The sequence below is a fragment of the Fulvia fulva genome, chromosome 7 (assembly GCF_020509005.1).
Source record: "Fulvia fulva chromosome 7, complete sequence".
Taxonomy (NCBI): Eukaryota; Fungi; Ascomycota; class Dothideomycetes; order Mycosphaerellales; family Mycosphaerellaceae; genus Fulvia; species Fulvia fulva.
This window is the reverse complement of record NC_063018.1, coordinates 3,490,118-3,504,436: the sequence shown is the minus strand read 5'-3', so window position 1 is coordinate 3,504,436 and position 14,319 is coordinate 3,490,118. Positions and strand designations below refer to the sequence as shown.

At 54.9% G+C, this 14,319-nt stretch overlaps 8 protein-coding genes across 8 annotated transcripts; 4 read left to right on the top strand and 4 right to left on the bottom strand.

Annotated features, from left to right (window-relative positions):
* Positions 1 to 42: 42 nt before the first annotated feature.
* Positions 43 to 1,053, top strand: CLAFUR5_10517 (Putative sterigmatocystin biosynthesis peroxidase; the record flags this gene model as incomplete). Its single annotated transcript, XM_047909665.1, has 3 exons — positions 43 to 190; positions 245 to 889; positions 941 to 1,053. The coding sequence occupies 3 exons, from the start codon at positions 43 to 45 to the stop codon at positions 1,051 to 1,053; spliced, it is 906 nt and encodes a 301-aa protein (XP_047764512.1).
* Positions 1,054 to 1,242: 189 nt separating this feature from the next.
* On the bottom strand, positions 1,243 to 1,878 carry CLAFUR5_10516 (uncharacterized protein; the record flags this gene model as incomplete). Its single annotated transcript, XM_047909664.1, has 1 exon — positions 1,243 to 1,878. The coding sequence occupies one exon, from the start codon at positions 1,876 to 1,878 to the stop codon at positions 1,243 to 1,245; it is 636 nt and encodes a 211-aa protein (XP_047764513.1).
* A 569-nt stretch (positions 1,879 to 2,447) lies between these two features.
* On the bottom strand, positions 2,448 to 4,475 carry CLAFUR5_10515 (uncharacterized protein; the record flags this gene model as incomplete). The annotated part of the gene is made up of 1 exon (XM_047909663.1): positions 2,448 to 4,475. The coding sequence occupies one exon, from the start codon at positions 4,473 to 4,475 to the stop codon at positions 2,448 to 2,450; it is 2,028 nt and encodes a 675-aa protein (XP_047764793.1).
* Positions 4,476 to 5,392: 917 nt separating this feature from the next.
* CLAFUR5_10514 (Endoplasmic reticulum junction formation protein lunapark) lies at positions 5,393 to 6,538 on the top strand (the record flags this gene model as incomplete). Its single annotated transcript, XM_047909662.1, has 1 exon — positions 5,393 to 6,538. The coding sequence occupies one exon, from the start codon at positions 5,393 to 5,395 to the stop codon at positions 6,536 to 6,538; it is 1,146 nt and encodes a 381-aa protein (XP_047764828.1).
* A 101-nt stretch (positions 6,539 to 6,639) lies between these two features.
* CLAFUR5_10513 (uncharacterized protein) lies at positions 6,640 to 7,175 on the bottom strand (the record flags this gene model as incomplete). Its single annotated transcript, XM_047909661.1, has 2 exons — positions 6,640 to 7,016; positions 7,085 to 7,175. 2 exons carry the CDS (start codon positions 7,173 to 7,175, stop codon positions 6,640 to 6,642), a joined length of 468 nt encoding a protein of 155 aa, XP_047764516.1.
* Positions 7,176 to 7,844: 669 nt separating this feature from the next.
* CLAFUR5_10512 (uncharacterized protein) lies at positions 7,845 to 8,747 on the top strand (the record flags this gene model as incomplete). Its single annotated transcript, XM_047909660.1, has 1 exon — positions 7,845 to 8,747. One exon carries the CDS (start codon positions 7,845 to 7,847, stop codon positions 8,745 to 8,747), a length of 903 nt encoding a protein of 300 aa, XP_047764517.1.
* A 1,171-nt stretch (positions 8,748 to 9,918) lies between these two features.
* CLAFUR5_10511 (Pre-mRNA-splicing factor srp2) lies at positions 9,919 to 11,598 on the bottom strand (the record flags this gene model as incomplete). The annotated part of the gene is made up of 5 exons (XM_047909659.1): positions 9,919 to 10,368; positions 10,420 to 10,605; positions 10,706 to 10,866; positions 11,092 to 11,220; positions 11,541 to 11,598. The coding sequence occupies 5 exons, from the start codon at positions 11,596 to 11,598 to the stop codon at positions 9,919 to 9,921; spliced, it is 984 nt and encodes a 327-aa protein (XP_047764514.1).
* Positions 11,599 to 12,127: 529 nt separating this feature from the next.
* CLAFUR5_10510 (putative electron transfer flavoprotein-ubiquinone oxidoreductase, mitochondrial) lies at positions 12,128 to 14,032 on the top strand (the record flags this gene model as incomplete). The annotated part of the gene is made up of 1 exon (XM_047909658.1): positions 12,128 to 14,032. One exon carries the CDS (start codon positions 12,128 to 12,130, stop codon positions 14,030 to 14,032), a length of 1,905 nt encoding a protein of 634 aa, XP_047764515.1.
* Between the last annotated feature and the right edge of the window lie 287 nt (positions 14,033 to 14,319).

Sequence of the window (14,319 nt, the reverse complement as noted above, 5' to 3'; positions counted from 1 at the left end):
CTGAGCCTCTCTATCTCGCTACACAGACATCGATACCTCACTATGAAGTTGAGCGTCGCTACGAGCACTGCTGTGCTGTTCGCCTCGGTCAATGGACAACTTCTTGACATTCCTGGCCTGCTCCAGAATGCCACTATGAACCTGAACGACCCGCGCTTCACGCAGTGGCAAGCACCAGGCGAAGGCGATGGTAAGCGATCTGCCATGCGAGCTTCAAAGCAAAACAAACACTGACACCTTAAAGTCCGCTCCCCATGCCCAGGTCTAAACTCACTGGCCAACCATGGCTTCCTGCCTCGCTCTGGCAAAGGCCTCACAATCCCCCGACTCATCCAAGGTGGCGCCCAAGGCCTCAACATGGGCCCCGACTTCATGGCCGTAATCGGCGCCGTAGGCCTCCTATCCTCCCCCAACCCAGCAGGAGGCTCCTTCGATCTCGACAACCTCGACATCCACAACTTCCCCATTGAGCACGACGGCAGTCTGTCTCGCCTTGACAAGTATTTCGGTGACAACGCCGATTTCAACCAGCAGACCTGGGACGCGACCGTCGCCTACTTCAACGGGCTGATCAAGACGACTACGCCCACTGCATCGAAGGCGAGGTACATGAATATTCAGAAGTCTCAGGCGAACAACCCTACTAGCCTTTACGGGCCGATGCAGTTCCTCTTGAGCTCGGGAGAGACGGCGCTATATGTCCAGACTATGGATAGTCCGATCACGAACAGTGCGAGGGTTGACTATGTGAGGAGTCTGTTTGAGCAGGAGAAGCTGCCTTACGAGCTGGGCTGGAGGCCGAGTGCTGTGCCGATCACTCTGTTGAGTCTGGGAGGGTACATTTTGGAGCTGTTTGCAGCCAACCCGGATGCCATTGGCGAGGGAACCAGTAAGTGTGATGTCGCCGCGATGTTCAAACCTGTGCTAATAGTTGTGTCAGCTATCCTCAAGGACTCGTATGCGAATGCATTGATTTCTGCTGCTGGTGGAGCCAATGCATTGAGAAATTTGACCCAGGGGATCACAGATGTGCTTGACATTCCTGGCCTCTGATGCAATCTTAGTTTGGACCTTTCGACTTCACGGAATTCATTATTGAGCCAAGACCTTGATATGCACGTTCTCCAAGCATTACTTCCATTCTTTACTTCTTCCGTGCTCGCATTATCTCTTCGCATCATCCAACCCCCCGACAGCTTCCCTTCTCTGAATCACACGTCCCTCGTTCCCACTGCCTCACGTTCACAGAAGCACGGCACCCGCCGCCACGGCCACCAGGCCCAATGCCGCACTACCCATCTTGAGACTGCCCGCAGCACCAGTCTGCTGCGCCGGCGCTCCGGATGCACTGCCTGATCCAGTCGTGCTCGAACCTTGCGGTGCTGTCACTGTAGAGGTACTCTGTCCGGAAGAGGGCAACCCTTGGCCCACAGCGATACTAGTAATGTTCGCCGCATTGCCCGTAGCCGTGCCAGGTCCACCAGTCACAATGCTCGTGCCGTTTGATGGTACGCCTGTTGGCAAGATGCTCACCATCACCTCACTTCCGCTCGTTGTCATGCTGCCGCCACCGTAAACAGTGAAAGTGCAGCCAGTAGGGAGGACCGTATCAGTCTGAATGCTGAACATCCCCTCGCCCGCGACTGTCACAGTCTGACATCCCGGGATGACATTGTCTGTAATGGTGGCTGTTGGTAGGTCGCTGAAGTTGATGGTGGTGGAGAGTGCTGAGGCATCGCTGAGGTTCGGAACGTCATCTGCGGGTCCTCTGCTGGCTGTGACTTCGATGGGGTTGGTTTGTGTCGAGCTGTTCTCGACTTCGGTTTGTGCCAATGCCAGGCTGGCGAGGGCGAGCGCGAAGGAGAGTGTCGCGTGCATGATTGTTGTCGTTGCTGATGTGTTATTGCGAGTGTGATGGTGAGGTTGCACGCTGAGGAGAAGTATGAATTCAGGCAGTCGAATTATTGTACGCTGTGCCGCGAGGCAGTGCAACGCAACGCTGGAGATATGTCCCAAATTGTAGCTGTGAATGCAAGAGCTGACGTCGCCCGGTGATGGCTCAATATAGGCGGACCTGTAAGACCTTGTGGCTCCGCAGCTGTCAAAGGATAGGGTAGTATTCACATCACAAGCATCTTCAAGTCTGCATTCACGAATGCGCAAGTACCACTTGAAACACGCTAAGGTTCGTTGTACAGCCAAACAGACCGAACATGACGCACCGGGGCTGGGGTTCTCTCCACAGCTTCCTCCTTGGGGCTTGCCAAGGTCGATCTTTGAGCAAGCCAAGCGACGATTGGGGAGGAACAAAGGATCAGTTATCAGCCTCCGCGGCCTGTAGAGGTGTTCAATGTCTTACATCTCCTCCCGGGAACATAGACTATGAGACAATGTTCGAATGATGTACATGAACTTGAACGCTGGACGAGACTCCAAGCAGCTGATCCTCACTTGGCAAGCTTCTTCGCACCATAACCCACCACACCCGTGCCGACCTTGAAACCGACCTTGACTCCTGTTATGACAACCCAAGCGGTGGCCTTGAAGCCGAACTCGATGACTTTCAGTGACGCCCTGGCTACTCCAGGCAATTCGACTTGCTCCTCGATGACGGCAGGTTCAGGCTCTGCCTTTTTCTGCTTCTTGTCTTTCCTCGTGCCATTTCGGGAGAAGAGCTTCCTCGACGTCGAGGAGCCTACAGATGACCTGCGCTCTGGCTTCGTCGACTTTGTCAACGGTGTGCGAGGTGGGGCTTCGAAGGTGATGCTTTCCTGGACTAGCGCGTCATTCTCGATGATTGCCACGGCCAGCAATGTGGCAATGACTGTGTCTAGGACATGATGGCTGTCAAGTGCCAGAAGTCCTGGTATGTCAAGAACACACGCATCGTGAGCAAAGTCCAGGAAGGCCAGATTTAAGGTACCAGAAGCTATTGCTGCTGGCGTGGCGGATGGGTGATGAAGGCTGATCTTGGCTCGTGGACCTGTACTCGACGCCAGCGATTGTGACCTCGTGACCGTCACAGGACATGTGCCGAGAGTTGAATGGACGAGATCATACGCTGCCGTCACCGACCCTAGACTGTCGCGCTTGCGGCTTTTCTTGATCAAATCGCAGCTGTAGTCACGATGTGCATCCGCCACTGCATCTGATGCTAATCGCTCTGCTTGCGGCGACTCGGCGTTCGGGTCGAAAGTGGCAATATGATGTGCCTGAGGTGAGTTTAGTACAGCTTCGATGTAGCTGACGGCTGCCGCCTGCGGAAAGATTGCGGTGATCTCCTTGGCTTCTTTGCTCGAGCTTTTCTTGTCCATACGCTCAGGCAGGACGAGCTGGGCGACTGGTGACGAGCTCGGCGCAGTTGGACAGTGCTTCTGTATCGCGAAGCGCTTCGAAGACGTTGAGCTGACTGCGGGCGAATCGTGATGATCGCGCTCCATGGAGTAGAGCAAATCCTCAGGCGAAGTGCCTATTGCGAGCGTTTTTCCATGCCCACTTGGCTGATACAGAGAGAAGCTGCATTTTCTGCCAGCTACTGGATACTCTTCTCTAGACGCCTTCCACAGAGCCTCAAGATCGGCATGAGCAGCAGCTGGAATATGTTCATAGCCGTCAACCAGACCGACGCCGGAGTCGTACCGCCTTAGCCCTTGTCTTTCCACAGGGCTGCTAACCTTACTGACGTTGTCTCGCAGGTAAGGTGGAGGCGACTGTGCGACTGGTGAAGGGTAATAGCTCTGTCGGTCCAGACTTCTCGCAGGGTCGTAGATAGGGAACATCGATCGCATAGGCGAAGTGTAGCCATGGGCTGCCGACCGCTTCTGAGACAGGCTTGTTGCAGGACTTGCCGAACGGACAGTGGCAGGGAATTCTGTGGATGGTGCTGGCGAGGATGTCTTGAAACGAGTCTTACTGGGCAGCGGTGATAGCTGGTCGCGTTCATCGATTGGTGATGTCGCATCATGCAGCTGGCGAACCCTCGGTGTAGTCGATATGTTCTGTGGAATGTTTGGCCTCCTTAGGGGCGGGAGACTGCGCTTGGGTGGAGAGGAAGAGCCGAAGTCTGTATTCATCGGCAGTGGACATAGTTCGTCATCTTCGACAGAAGAGGTCGGATTGATGTGGCTTTCGTGGCCTCCAGCACTTGTGATCGGACTTGACCGTCTCCGTGTTCTTGATTGCCGCCGTATCGGACCGCCCTTGGGTGTGTCGATTTGCGCAGTGGATGAGATTACAGGCCGCGCTATCGTTGCTGTAGCGACTGCAGGGTCGCAAAAGAGTGAGTGCTTTATAGTATCCGCAGCTGGGTCGACCTGTGCGGACTTGGGCGACCGCACGACTTGGAAGGCTACGCCCTTGACATTAAGTTCGCCTTTGGCGTTGGGAGTGTGGTCGGTCTTCAGTCTCTTGAGACTAGTCTTGCGTGGCATGCTAGTGGAAGGCGCAGGAAACAGATGCAATTGAGTTGGAGCCATGGTACCAGACCAGATGATTATGCAGTGAACAGCGCGATAAAGAAAGAGGTCGAAGGGAAGCCCGACACCAGGTCAAGGGTTGATTAGCGGAAGAAGGAGTGACTGACTACGAGAGAGATGTAGCACGAGGAGGTACCTATGCTCATATATTCGGCCCTCGTACTGGCATCAGAAGACCTCGAGTGGAGCACATCTGTCGCCTGCACAGAATCAATAGCGCTTTGAGGAGTTAAGACTTGCGTCGCGCCGTGATAGAGCTGGGTAGAGGTGCGGTGAAGGCCACCCGGACGCCCATGCCATAGGTGTGGCGAGTGGATCGCTGTGCCGCCGGAGTGTGTTGCTTGGCCAAGAAGCATTTCTCGTAGAGTCGCGTGAGCGATGTTAAGCGCCAGTGGTTTAAGCGCCCAGTGAGCTGTGATATCGTGGAATCCAAGCGGCCATTGGCTAGGCTGGTGGTGTCGATCCTTGGAAAGTAGCCCACCGTCCGAGACAATTATCCGTCTTCGATAAGGTCAGTGTGCTCGGTGGACATGACGGGATTCTTCTGGAAGGGGACGAGGTGTGATGGCATGTATCGGATCGGTCCAGGACGGCCACGTGCTTGGCCACTCCATCAATGTGGCCATGGTCAGTCATGCAGGAGTGATAGCCGTAATCGCGTGCACGCCATGAACCTTGTGTGTGCTCTGTGGTGCGCGCAATGCACTGCATGTGATGGTGCTGTACAGTGTAGATTGTAAGTGAAGTAAGATGAAGAACGATCGGGACGTGGAAGCTCTCAAACAGCACAGGCCACGAGGCATGATGTCAATCGTGAATACTTGCCTTTGCATTTCATCAACACCACGTGTGCCTAGTGGAAGACTCATAGGTCCTGCAACTGAACATGAACCGATAGCAGCATAACATCCGACACGATGGTGTCCTTCTGGCCTTTCAAAAGCGACGATAAGAGCGCCGCGTCCTTCGAGAAAGAGCTCAAGCAACTGTCGACCAAAATCACCAAAGCACAAGCACGACATGATTCCTTCCGCTCAAATCAACGCCGATTCAAAGCTTTGTGGACACTCTACACGACCTTCCTGTACCTTGTCGTGGCTGCCGTGCTCACGCTCGTGACCGGCTGGGACAAATGGAGCTATGCAGAGTACACTGCTGTAGCGGGAAGCCCAGTGCTGATCTTTGGCGTGCGGACTGGACTTGATGCATACTACAACTACCGCGTCTCAAGTACGCAGAGGTATCTCGACGACCTGAACAAGCAGCGAGACCAGGCCATCTCGCGGCTCAAGAGCGCGACCAAGTATGATAGCACGCAGCAGTTGCTTGAGAAATATGGAGGGTCACCATCAGGTAAACGACAGCCTTCACCACAGCCTCAGGGTAAGAGGAAGTCAGACATAGGGCCAGGTAGCCAGGTATCGCCTCAGAACAGAACTGGATTTGCTCCACCGCCCACTGCAAACATTCCAGGTAGGCAACCTCCGCCTACTGCGAACATACCACGCCCAGAAGGTGCTCCTCCCATCCTTCCACGACCGTCGACCACGAACGAGCAAAGCGGCCCGAACGAAGAGTTTGCACCCAATGCTTTCTCCGCGCCCAGCAGACCGCCGACAATACGACAGCCGTCAGCGCAATACGCGGAGGGACCGAAATGGTATGATCGAATCATGGATGTGGTACTAGGAGAAGACGAGACGCAGGCAAAGAATCGAATAGCCCTGATCTGCCAGAACTGCCGACTGGTGAATGGACAAGCACCACCGGGAGCACGAACAGCAGAAGACATTGGCAAATGGAGGTGTAGCGCTTGTCACACCATGAACGGCATCGAGAGTGAGCACAAGCAGGTGCTCCGAGCGGCTGGCCTTGAAAGTGCCCCGACGTCACCTGTACCTCAAAGTGCAGCGCGCGCGCATAACGACGCTCAAGCTGCTGATAATCATGAGGAAGACGAAGACGAAGAAAGTGACGGGCAAGACGAGCCAACATCAGCAGGAGCGGACACACCCCCAGCAGGCTCAACACGCAGTAAAGCGCGACAGAGGAAGAAGGCGTGAAGGGCTCGACTCTTTACCTGCGACTTCAACGCTCAATATCCTTAATCACCGAGACGTAGCTCATGCATCAGAACTGGTATAACGGCATCCTATGTCCATACTCAGAGTCTCGACCCTGACTTCCTCTTCACCCAGGCGTTTAGCGCATCAACACCAGCCTGCGCAACCTCCGTATCTTGCGCCGGCGTACCTGTACTCACTCCAATAGCCCCTACTACACGACCATCCAGCTCAATTGGCAGACCGCCTCCAATCAACGTGAACTTCCCGCCATTGCTGTTGTGGATCGAGTAGCCGGGTCCGCCTGGTATGAAGTTCTTTGCTGCTTGTGATGCGGTGTAGGTAGACGTTGGCACGTGGTGACCTGCGGCTGTGAATGCTTTGTTGATTGCGATGTCGATGGAGGTGAGCTTTGCGTTGGGCATGCGGGTGAAGTGGAGGAGATATAGAGAAGCGTCGACGAGGGCGATGTTGAAGTCTGGAAAAGATTATGTATCAGCTATGACCATAGCATTGACCTACATAGTCAATAGATGTGAGACATACCAATGCCCATGGACTTTGCCTTCTCTTGAGCCGCCTGCGAGGCTACGAGAGCTGCCTCGTTGGTGAGATTTGGGACTGATCGTGTGGCCATTGTGAAGTTGGTGCAATGATGGTCTAGTCGAGCTACAAACTACAATATCACAAAGCTACTGCGCATACTAGCAATATACATGTATGTATACTACGGGAGTAGCTACCGTTCATCGGACGTCATGCCGAGGACGAGGGGAACGGATCAAGAACGGCCAAGCGTGTGCAAGGGGGTCGGGAGCTTCTGACAGACAACGACATCGACCGTCAGCAGCACATCGCGTAAGAGTGTTACCAGGCTCGACGCTTGTTCTTGGCTTTGGACGAGTGCGAAGGACTGCCAGTCGTGCCAGTGCAAGCGAGGGAGGAGAACCATGCGCGTTGGTGGAGCACCACTTCAGAAAGATGCAGGAGCGAGGATGCTGGGCTGTAGGGATATTTCTTGACCTCTTGTCGGATGTCATAGGGGTACACAGAAGAGCTGTTGGACGTAAGGCAGGCACGGCAGGACAATAAGGCCGCAGGACAGTAGGGTATGCACCTTTGGGGCATGAAAGAGAGGACACGTCTTCCTGCTACGGATCTGCAGACGACCCGGGCGATTATTGATCCTGGCGGGGCGGTGTCTTGCATGAGGATAGCAGTGGCAAAGGTAGGCAGCAGAGTCTTTGGTCTTCTGTTCTCTTTCTGTATCAGCCTCTTGTCTTGGTCTTGACATTCAGAAACCAACATGGCAGCTCCATCGCAGACATGGGAAGAGATGTGGGGACCCAGCAGAGACCGGCGGCTTGCAATATTCCAGACACTCTACGATGGCTCATTATCAGCTTCTGAAGCCGGCGATCAGCTTGTGGAAGCCTCTTTAGCTGATGACAATCCCGGTCTAACCATCAACCTCCTGCTCAAAGCCGCCAGAGAACGACCAGAGCAGCACGACAAGCTCGTCAATGTTCTTCTTCACGTGGTAAAGCTTGCACATCCAACAGGTGCCGATGGACAACCCACCCAAAGCCAGGAAACTCGTCTCAGCGACGCTCTACCATTTCTAGGTATGGTTCTGAATGAGACCTGGAACGGCCTCACAGTACCCTTATCACCGCCCGAAGCCCGCCAGAAAGACGTCCAGCGCTTCATCAACGTCAACAGACTCTGCGCAAAACTCATGACCACCAAGTACTCTTTCTTCAACTACTCAATGTTCGCCCTCTGGACATTCCGCGCCGCGCTCGAAACAACAGTAAAGCAAAGCAGCCCGCGGCACAGTCCACCAGAAGCCTTCATCCCCGCAGCAGCAGCGTGGATTGAGATCTTGGGGGAGGAGATTTTCACCTGGGACGAGGAATTCGAGCATGGTCCAGCAGCTCGCTCGAGACCAGGGAGGGGAGGGCCGTTGTGTCCTGAGAAGCATAATTTCGATAGAGAGCGGTGGGATCTGTGGCGGGACAGGTTTAGAGAGGTGGCGCAGGACGATGAGGAGGACGTTGATGAGAGGGTTAGGGATGCTGCGAGGAAGGCGCAGAGAAGGATGGCGGAGATCCAGCAGATGCCGCCACGACCTGAGCTGGGTGATATGGACTTGCCTGATGAAAGACCTGGTACGGGCCGATGGCATGGCTCGATGTACAAGGCTTGAGTAAGGACCTAGGCATACTGTTACTACCCTACATGCCTTGCATACACACAGCCGCAGCTACAGCCAGCATAGTCTTGAGCACAACGCGCACAATCCAGCTGGACACATCCACATGCCCGACATTACTCGGCAATCCACGGCATACCAAGTCTCTTTGTCCGCAACATAGCATCACGAGTCGCGAGTCGCGAGACGCGAAAGCAGCGGCCAGACACAAAAGGCTCTCTTCCAAGCCCAACCCTCTCCCCTTCTTTCCACAACAACAAAGGGACCTGGCCACAGCCACAGTCCCTACCCGGAAAACCAACAGGAGAGGGCGAACAGGCCCTCTCCTGTTTTGCGTTTGGTAAGACAGGTGTGAAAGTTGTTGGCAGCAGGGTGCATCGCTAACGTTGGATTGTGAGCGTTACGTGGTTGTCTGTCTGCAAGGGTAGAACTCGAGGTTGATTGTCTTACATGTTTACTTGTGGATACCTGATGGACTGCAATCCGCCATAGGTCGTCGCCACTACGCAATTGAAGACACAGCTCAAGCATATAGTCGGGTTCGACAGTAATGTGAAGTAGATCGTTATTGGTGTTGGGCGTGCAAAGGTATCGATTGACAGGCAGTTCGAAACGAACAAGATTAAACGGATGGTCAAGGCAGCTCGCAAGGAAGCGACCACCAAGAGCTTTCAAAAACTGGAGGAGGAATCTGCTGAGGAGAGTTGAGGAAGAGAGTTTGTTTTAAGACAATTCACCATTGTTTCCCTTCTAACGCCGATAATACACCTTCGCTCACAGGCGCCAGCCGCTTGCGCTCACTCCACACCTCTAGCTCCGTTCTACTGGAACAAGACTGATGGGTATCATGCACGCGACAGCCGACGAGCGTATGTAGTAATCATGCCACCGAACTCAATTCCATGACGTGATGGAAGAAACTTATACTCAACGCTTTTCCGCCACACGAAATCAATCTTGTACAGATTCCTCCACGTACACCACCATCTTTCGTGACTATGCCTTCCTGCCGCCGTGGAGTATCAATCTATTACAGTCGAAGAATGTGTTCGTCTTGGAGCGTGTCATTCTAATGTCGGTCAACATCCGTGATACTCGTTGCAATGCTGGGTGTGGGTATTCTAGAAAGGTTTAGTAGTGATTGCACTGACAGACTGGATAATGTTCACCAGTAAGGTCGTGCCTCGTAACCTCCACGTCGTTCGTAGCCTCCACCCTCTCTCCTCGGGCTTGCTGGACGACCGGCATATGGCTCGCGGCCGTGACCGTTCGCGTATGGCTCTGGCTCGTACCCGCCACGTCGTGGTGGTGGAGGGCCGTAGCGGTCGTCTGGGTAGCCTCCGCCGCGTGGTGGTGGATAGTCGTCGACTGATGGGCGTCCACCGCGTGGTGGACCGTATCGGTCGTCGCGTGGGTCGTCGTAGTAGCCGCGTGGTGGTGGAGTGCGGCGGCGGTAGTCATCGCGGCGAGGGCTGTACCCGCGTGGTGGACCGCGACGGTCGTAGTAATCGTCGCCGCCTGGAGGTGGGCCGCCACCGTAGCCGCCGCGACCACGGTAGCCGCCTGGCGAGCGAGATCGGTAACGTTCGCGTGGTCGTGGGATCTCGGTTTGGGGCTGATGGAGGTAAGTGAATGATGCTTTCTGGTAAGGTGGGGGTGGACCAACATCAGAGATGCAGCGGACGTTTGAGCCCTTGAACTCCGAGTTGTCGAGCTTCTCGACAGCAGTGGCCAAGTCAGCAGCAGTTTCGTACTCAACGTAGCCTTTGCCGGTGCCAGATGGGTCACGCTCGCGATTGACCTCGCTGTAGACGACGTCCAAGCCGGACTGACGTGCGAAGTCTTTGAGATCCTGTGAATAGAGTGTCAGCCAATGATGTTACGCGCCCAGGTAGACGACATGTAGGACCTGCAGAAGCCGATCTTTAATATATGAAGGAGGATGTACTAACCTGCCAGCTAGTCTCGAATGGGAGACCAGTGATGGTCATTCTGTGAACGGTACGGCGTGGTCGAGGTGCCATGCGTGGTTGATGCTCGAAGCCCTCGCGTGGACGGTTGCTACCTCGGGCAAATTGAACGACAAGGCGCTCGCCCATGAACTCGGATCCATCTAGCCATCGATAGATGTCAGTAGTCGAGTACATAACACAAGGGGAGGTGAGGTGGGTGGACGCCCGAAGGCGATATCTGTGAGGCAAAGCGTCGAGGACGAGACAGAGGTAGGGTTGGGTTGAACATACGGAAGGCTAGAGACGAAGTTAGCAAGTCCGGCGATATGGCCTGTGACAGCCAGCGCACATGGCCGTAAGGCGAGGCGAAACGGTGTGGAGCTTACCTGGTACGACATCACGCGCATCCATGGCGTCCTTGTACTCGATGAATCCGAAGCCGTTCATCAGCTTGATCTCCATGATCTCACCCGTGCCATGGGTGTTGAAGTGGTTCTCGACATCGGCCTTGGTAGCTGCAATCAGGTTCCAGTCAGCGATTTCCAGGTCAGGACAGCAGTCAACAGAGGGTGGAGTAGCAATGCGATGGGAAGGCCAAAGGCGCGCGCCAGCTCCTGGTCCCGAGCCCAGACAAGCGTCTCAACTGGAGGAGGTACATCAAAGTGTGTGCAGCAGGAACGGCGGGCAGCAGCCATGACTCGGCCAGTCCTCCATCCTCCTGCTAGCTAGAGAGAGAGGTGTGTGTCTGTCGCGCGCGGCGTGATGCGCGGCCAACCAAGATAGGGAGGGAGACGCTGCGATTATCCATTGACCAGCCACGGGAGAGAGTGCGTACCATTCCTCGGCAGGTTGCCAAGATAGAGTCGAGTATTGCTGACTCCTGCGTCCGCCATTGTGTCGGGTGGTGATGGGGTGCAGACGCGCGCTGCGGGTATGCGACGAAGCTCTTGTGGTATAGGAGGTGTGTCCGGGCCGGCGCCTGGTAGACAAGGCCTAGGAAAACCCTGCGAATGGATGAGCCTCTATCGGAGTGAGGCGCGCGACGTGGTTGTCTGCGCTGGTAAGATGTGTCGATGGGGGGGTGAAGATGCACGATGATGGCCGCGGTGGTCGATGGTTCGAGTGCGAGTGGAGGACTCCTGGAAGTCAACGTCGAAAGGTCAGGCGGAGCGCTCGCTTGGGGTGGCCAATCACAGCCGGCCGCTCTTGCCTTACTGTGGCACGGTGCCTTCTGCGATCTGACGCGCCAGAGTTTGTGCGTCACCATGTTTGGAGACACCTTCCTCTTTAACCGAGGCGGGCGCCGGTTGCACTGGACCGACGAGTGAATGGACAGCATGAGCGGTCGTGTGACGGGATTCACTTTCATTGTAGTTGTCTGCTGAAGCCTCACCATTCGTGTGGTTCCTGACGCTGCTAGCAATGCCTGTTCCATCCCTGCTGACCCGTGCTGCCACGAGGCGTTTCACGCAGCTGCCAGAGGTCGCCAGACTCGCCACCAGACCTGCAGCTGCCGGCAGCATAGCCTCGAGATGTCTGGTCAGAGGTTACAGACCAGCAGCCGTGACGGGCGGGCAAAGGAGGTCGATCTCACAGAGCACGCGGAGGAGGTTTGCGACGGTCAACGAGGACGACGACTACACCAATCCCCTCAAGCAGGAACGAGAGGCAGATGAGGTGGATGTATGCATCGTCGGTGGCGGCCCGGCAGGACTCAGCGCTGCCATAAAGCTCAAGCAGCTGGCCAATGAAGCAGGAAACGAGGACTTCCGAGTACTGCTGCTAGAGAAGGCCGGCGAGATAGGAGACCACATAGTATCTGGCAATGTCTTGGAGCCCTCTGCCCTCGATGAGCTCCTTCCAGACTGGAGGTCAGCAGACAATCCCAACCGCTTCGAGAAGTACACGCCCGCCGCCACAGACCGCATGCGCTTCCTCACGAAGAGCAGCTCGATCCCAATGCCTAAGCCACCGCAGATGAACAACCACGGCAACGTCATTGTGAGCTTGAATGAGCTTAGCAAGTGGCTAGGGGAAAGAGCAGAAGAAGTTGGCGTGGAGATATACCCAGGCTTTGCAGCATCAGAAGTATTGTTCACAAAGGAAGGCGCGGTCAAGGGTGTCGCCACAAATGATCTCGGCATTGCCCGCGATGGTACACCCAAGGACTCCTTCGAGTGCGGTATGGAGTTTCACGCGAGAACTACGCTTCTTGCTGAAGGTTGCCACGGCAGCTTGACGAAGAAGGTAATTAAGAAGTACGACCTGCGGAAACACAGCCAACCCCAGACATACGGCCTCGGGATCAAGGAGGTCTGGGAAATCGATCCGGAGAAGTTTGAGAAGGGTCTTGTTGCGCACTCTATGGGCTATCCGCTACCGAAAAGTGTATACGGTGGTGGATGGATGTACCACTTTGGTGACAATATGGTTTCGATTGGTCTCGTGGTCGGTCTCGATTATGCCAATCCTTGGATAGCACCTTATGGAGAGTTTCAGAAGATGAAGCAGCACCCGTTCTACCGGAATTACCTGGAAGGCGGCAAGTGCATATCGTATGGTGCGCGAACACTGAACGAAGGGGGGTTCCAGAGTATACCGAAGTGTGCCTTCCCTGGAGGCGCTTTGATTGGTGACACAGCCGGCTTCTTAAACGTCCCAAAGATCAAGGGCACACACACAGCTATGCGCTCCGGTATGCTCGCGGCAGAGGCAACTTGGGATGCTCTAGCCAATAGCAATGATACCGAGGGTGCTGTCTTCTTGTTCGACTACGAGGACAAGCTACGGAAGAGTTCGATATGGACGGAGTTGAAGCAGGTACGGAACATGCGACCTAGCTTCCATACACCGCTCGGTCTCTACGGCGGTATCCTGTATTCAGGCCTCGAAGCATACATCTTCCGTGGTAAGACTCCATGGACCTTGAAGCACCCTAAGCCCGACCACACTGCCACCGAACCAGCCGACAAGCACCAAAAGATCGAGTACCCTAAGCCAGACAACAAGATCACATTCGACATCTTGACCTCCGTCTCGCGAACTGGCACCAACCACGAGGAAGACCAACCTTGCCATCTTCAAGTCAAAGATTGGGACGCCCATGCTGCAAAGGAGTGGCCTGTATACAAGGGAGTTGAGAACCGCTTCTGCCCTGCCGGTGTGTACGAATATGTTGAGGACGAGTCCAAGGATATTGGTGTCAGGTTCCAGATCAACGCGCAGAACTGTGTTCATTGCAAGACTTGTGATATCAAGGTGCCAGATCAGGACATCAATTGGCAGACACCCCAGGGTGGTGAAGGGCCAAAATATGTCATGACCTAGACATTCACAAAACACAAAAGCGTGGTTGAGCAAACTCTCGTCGCGCTTCCATGCCATGTGTGGCATGGCTTCAGACGAGCATAGCATTGCGGCGCAACATGGCGATCTTTTGCAGAGGCTCGAGCGATTGTACATAAGTAGTGATATCGACCACATTCTTCCAAATCCCCTGTCCACCATCGCCCTGCTTCTTGATGTCCTGGACCAACTTTCTGCCTGATCCCAATCATGATCTGGATCCCGGGAAGCTAGGCGGAAACATCTCCACTTTCGGCACAGCAGCACAC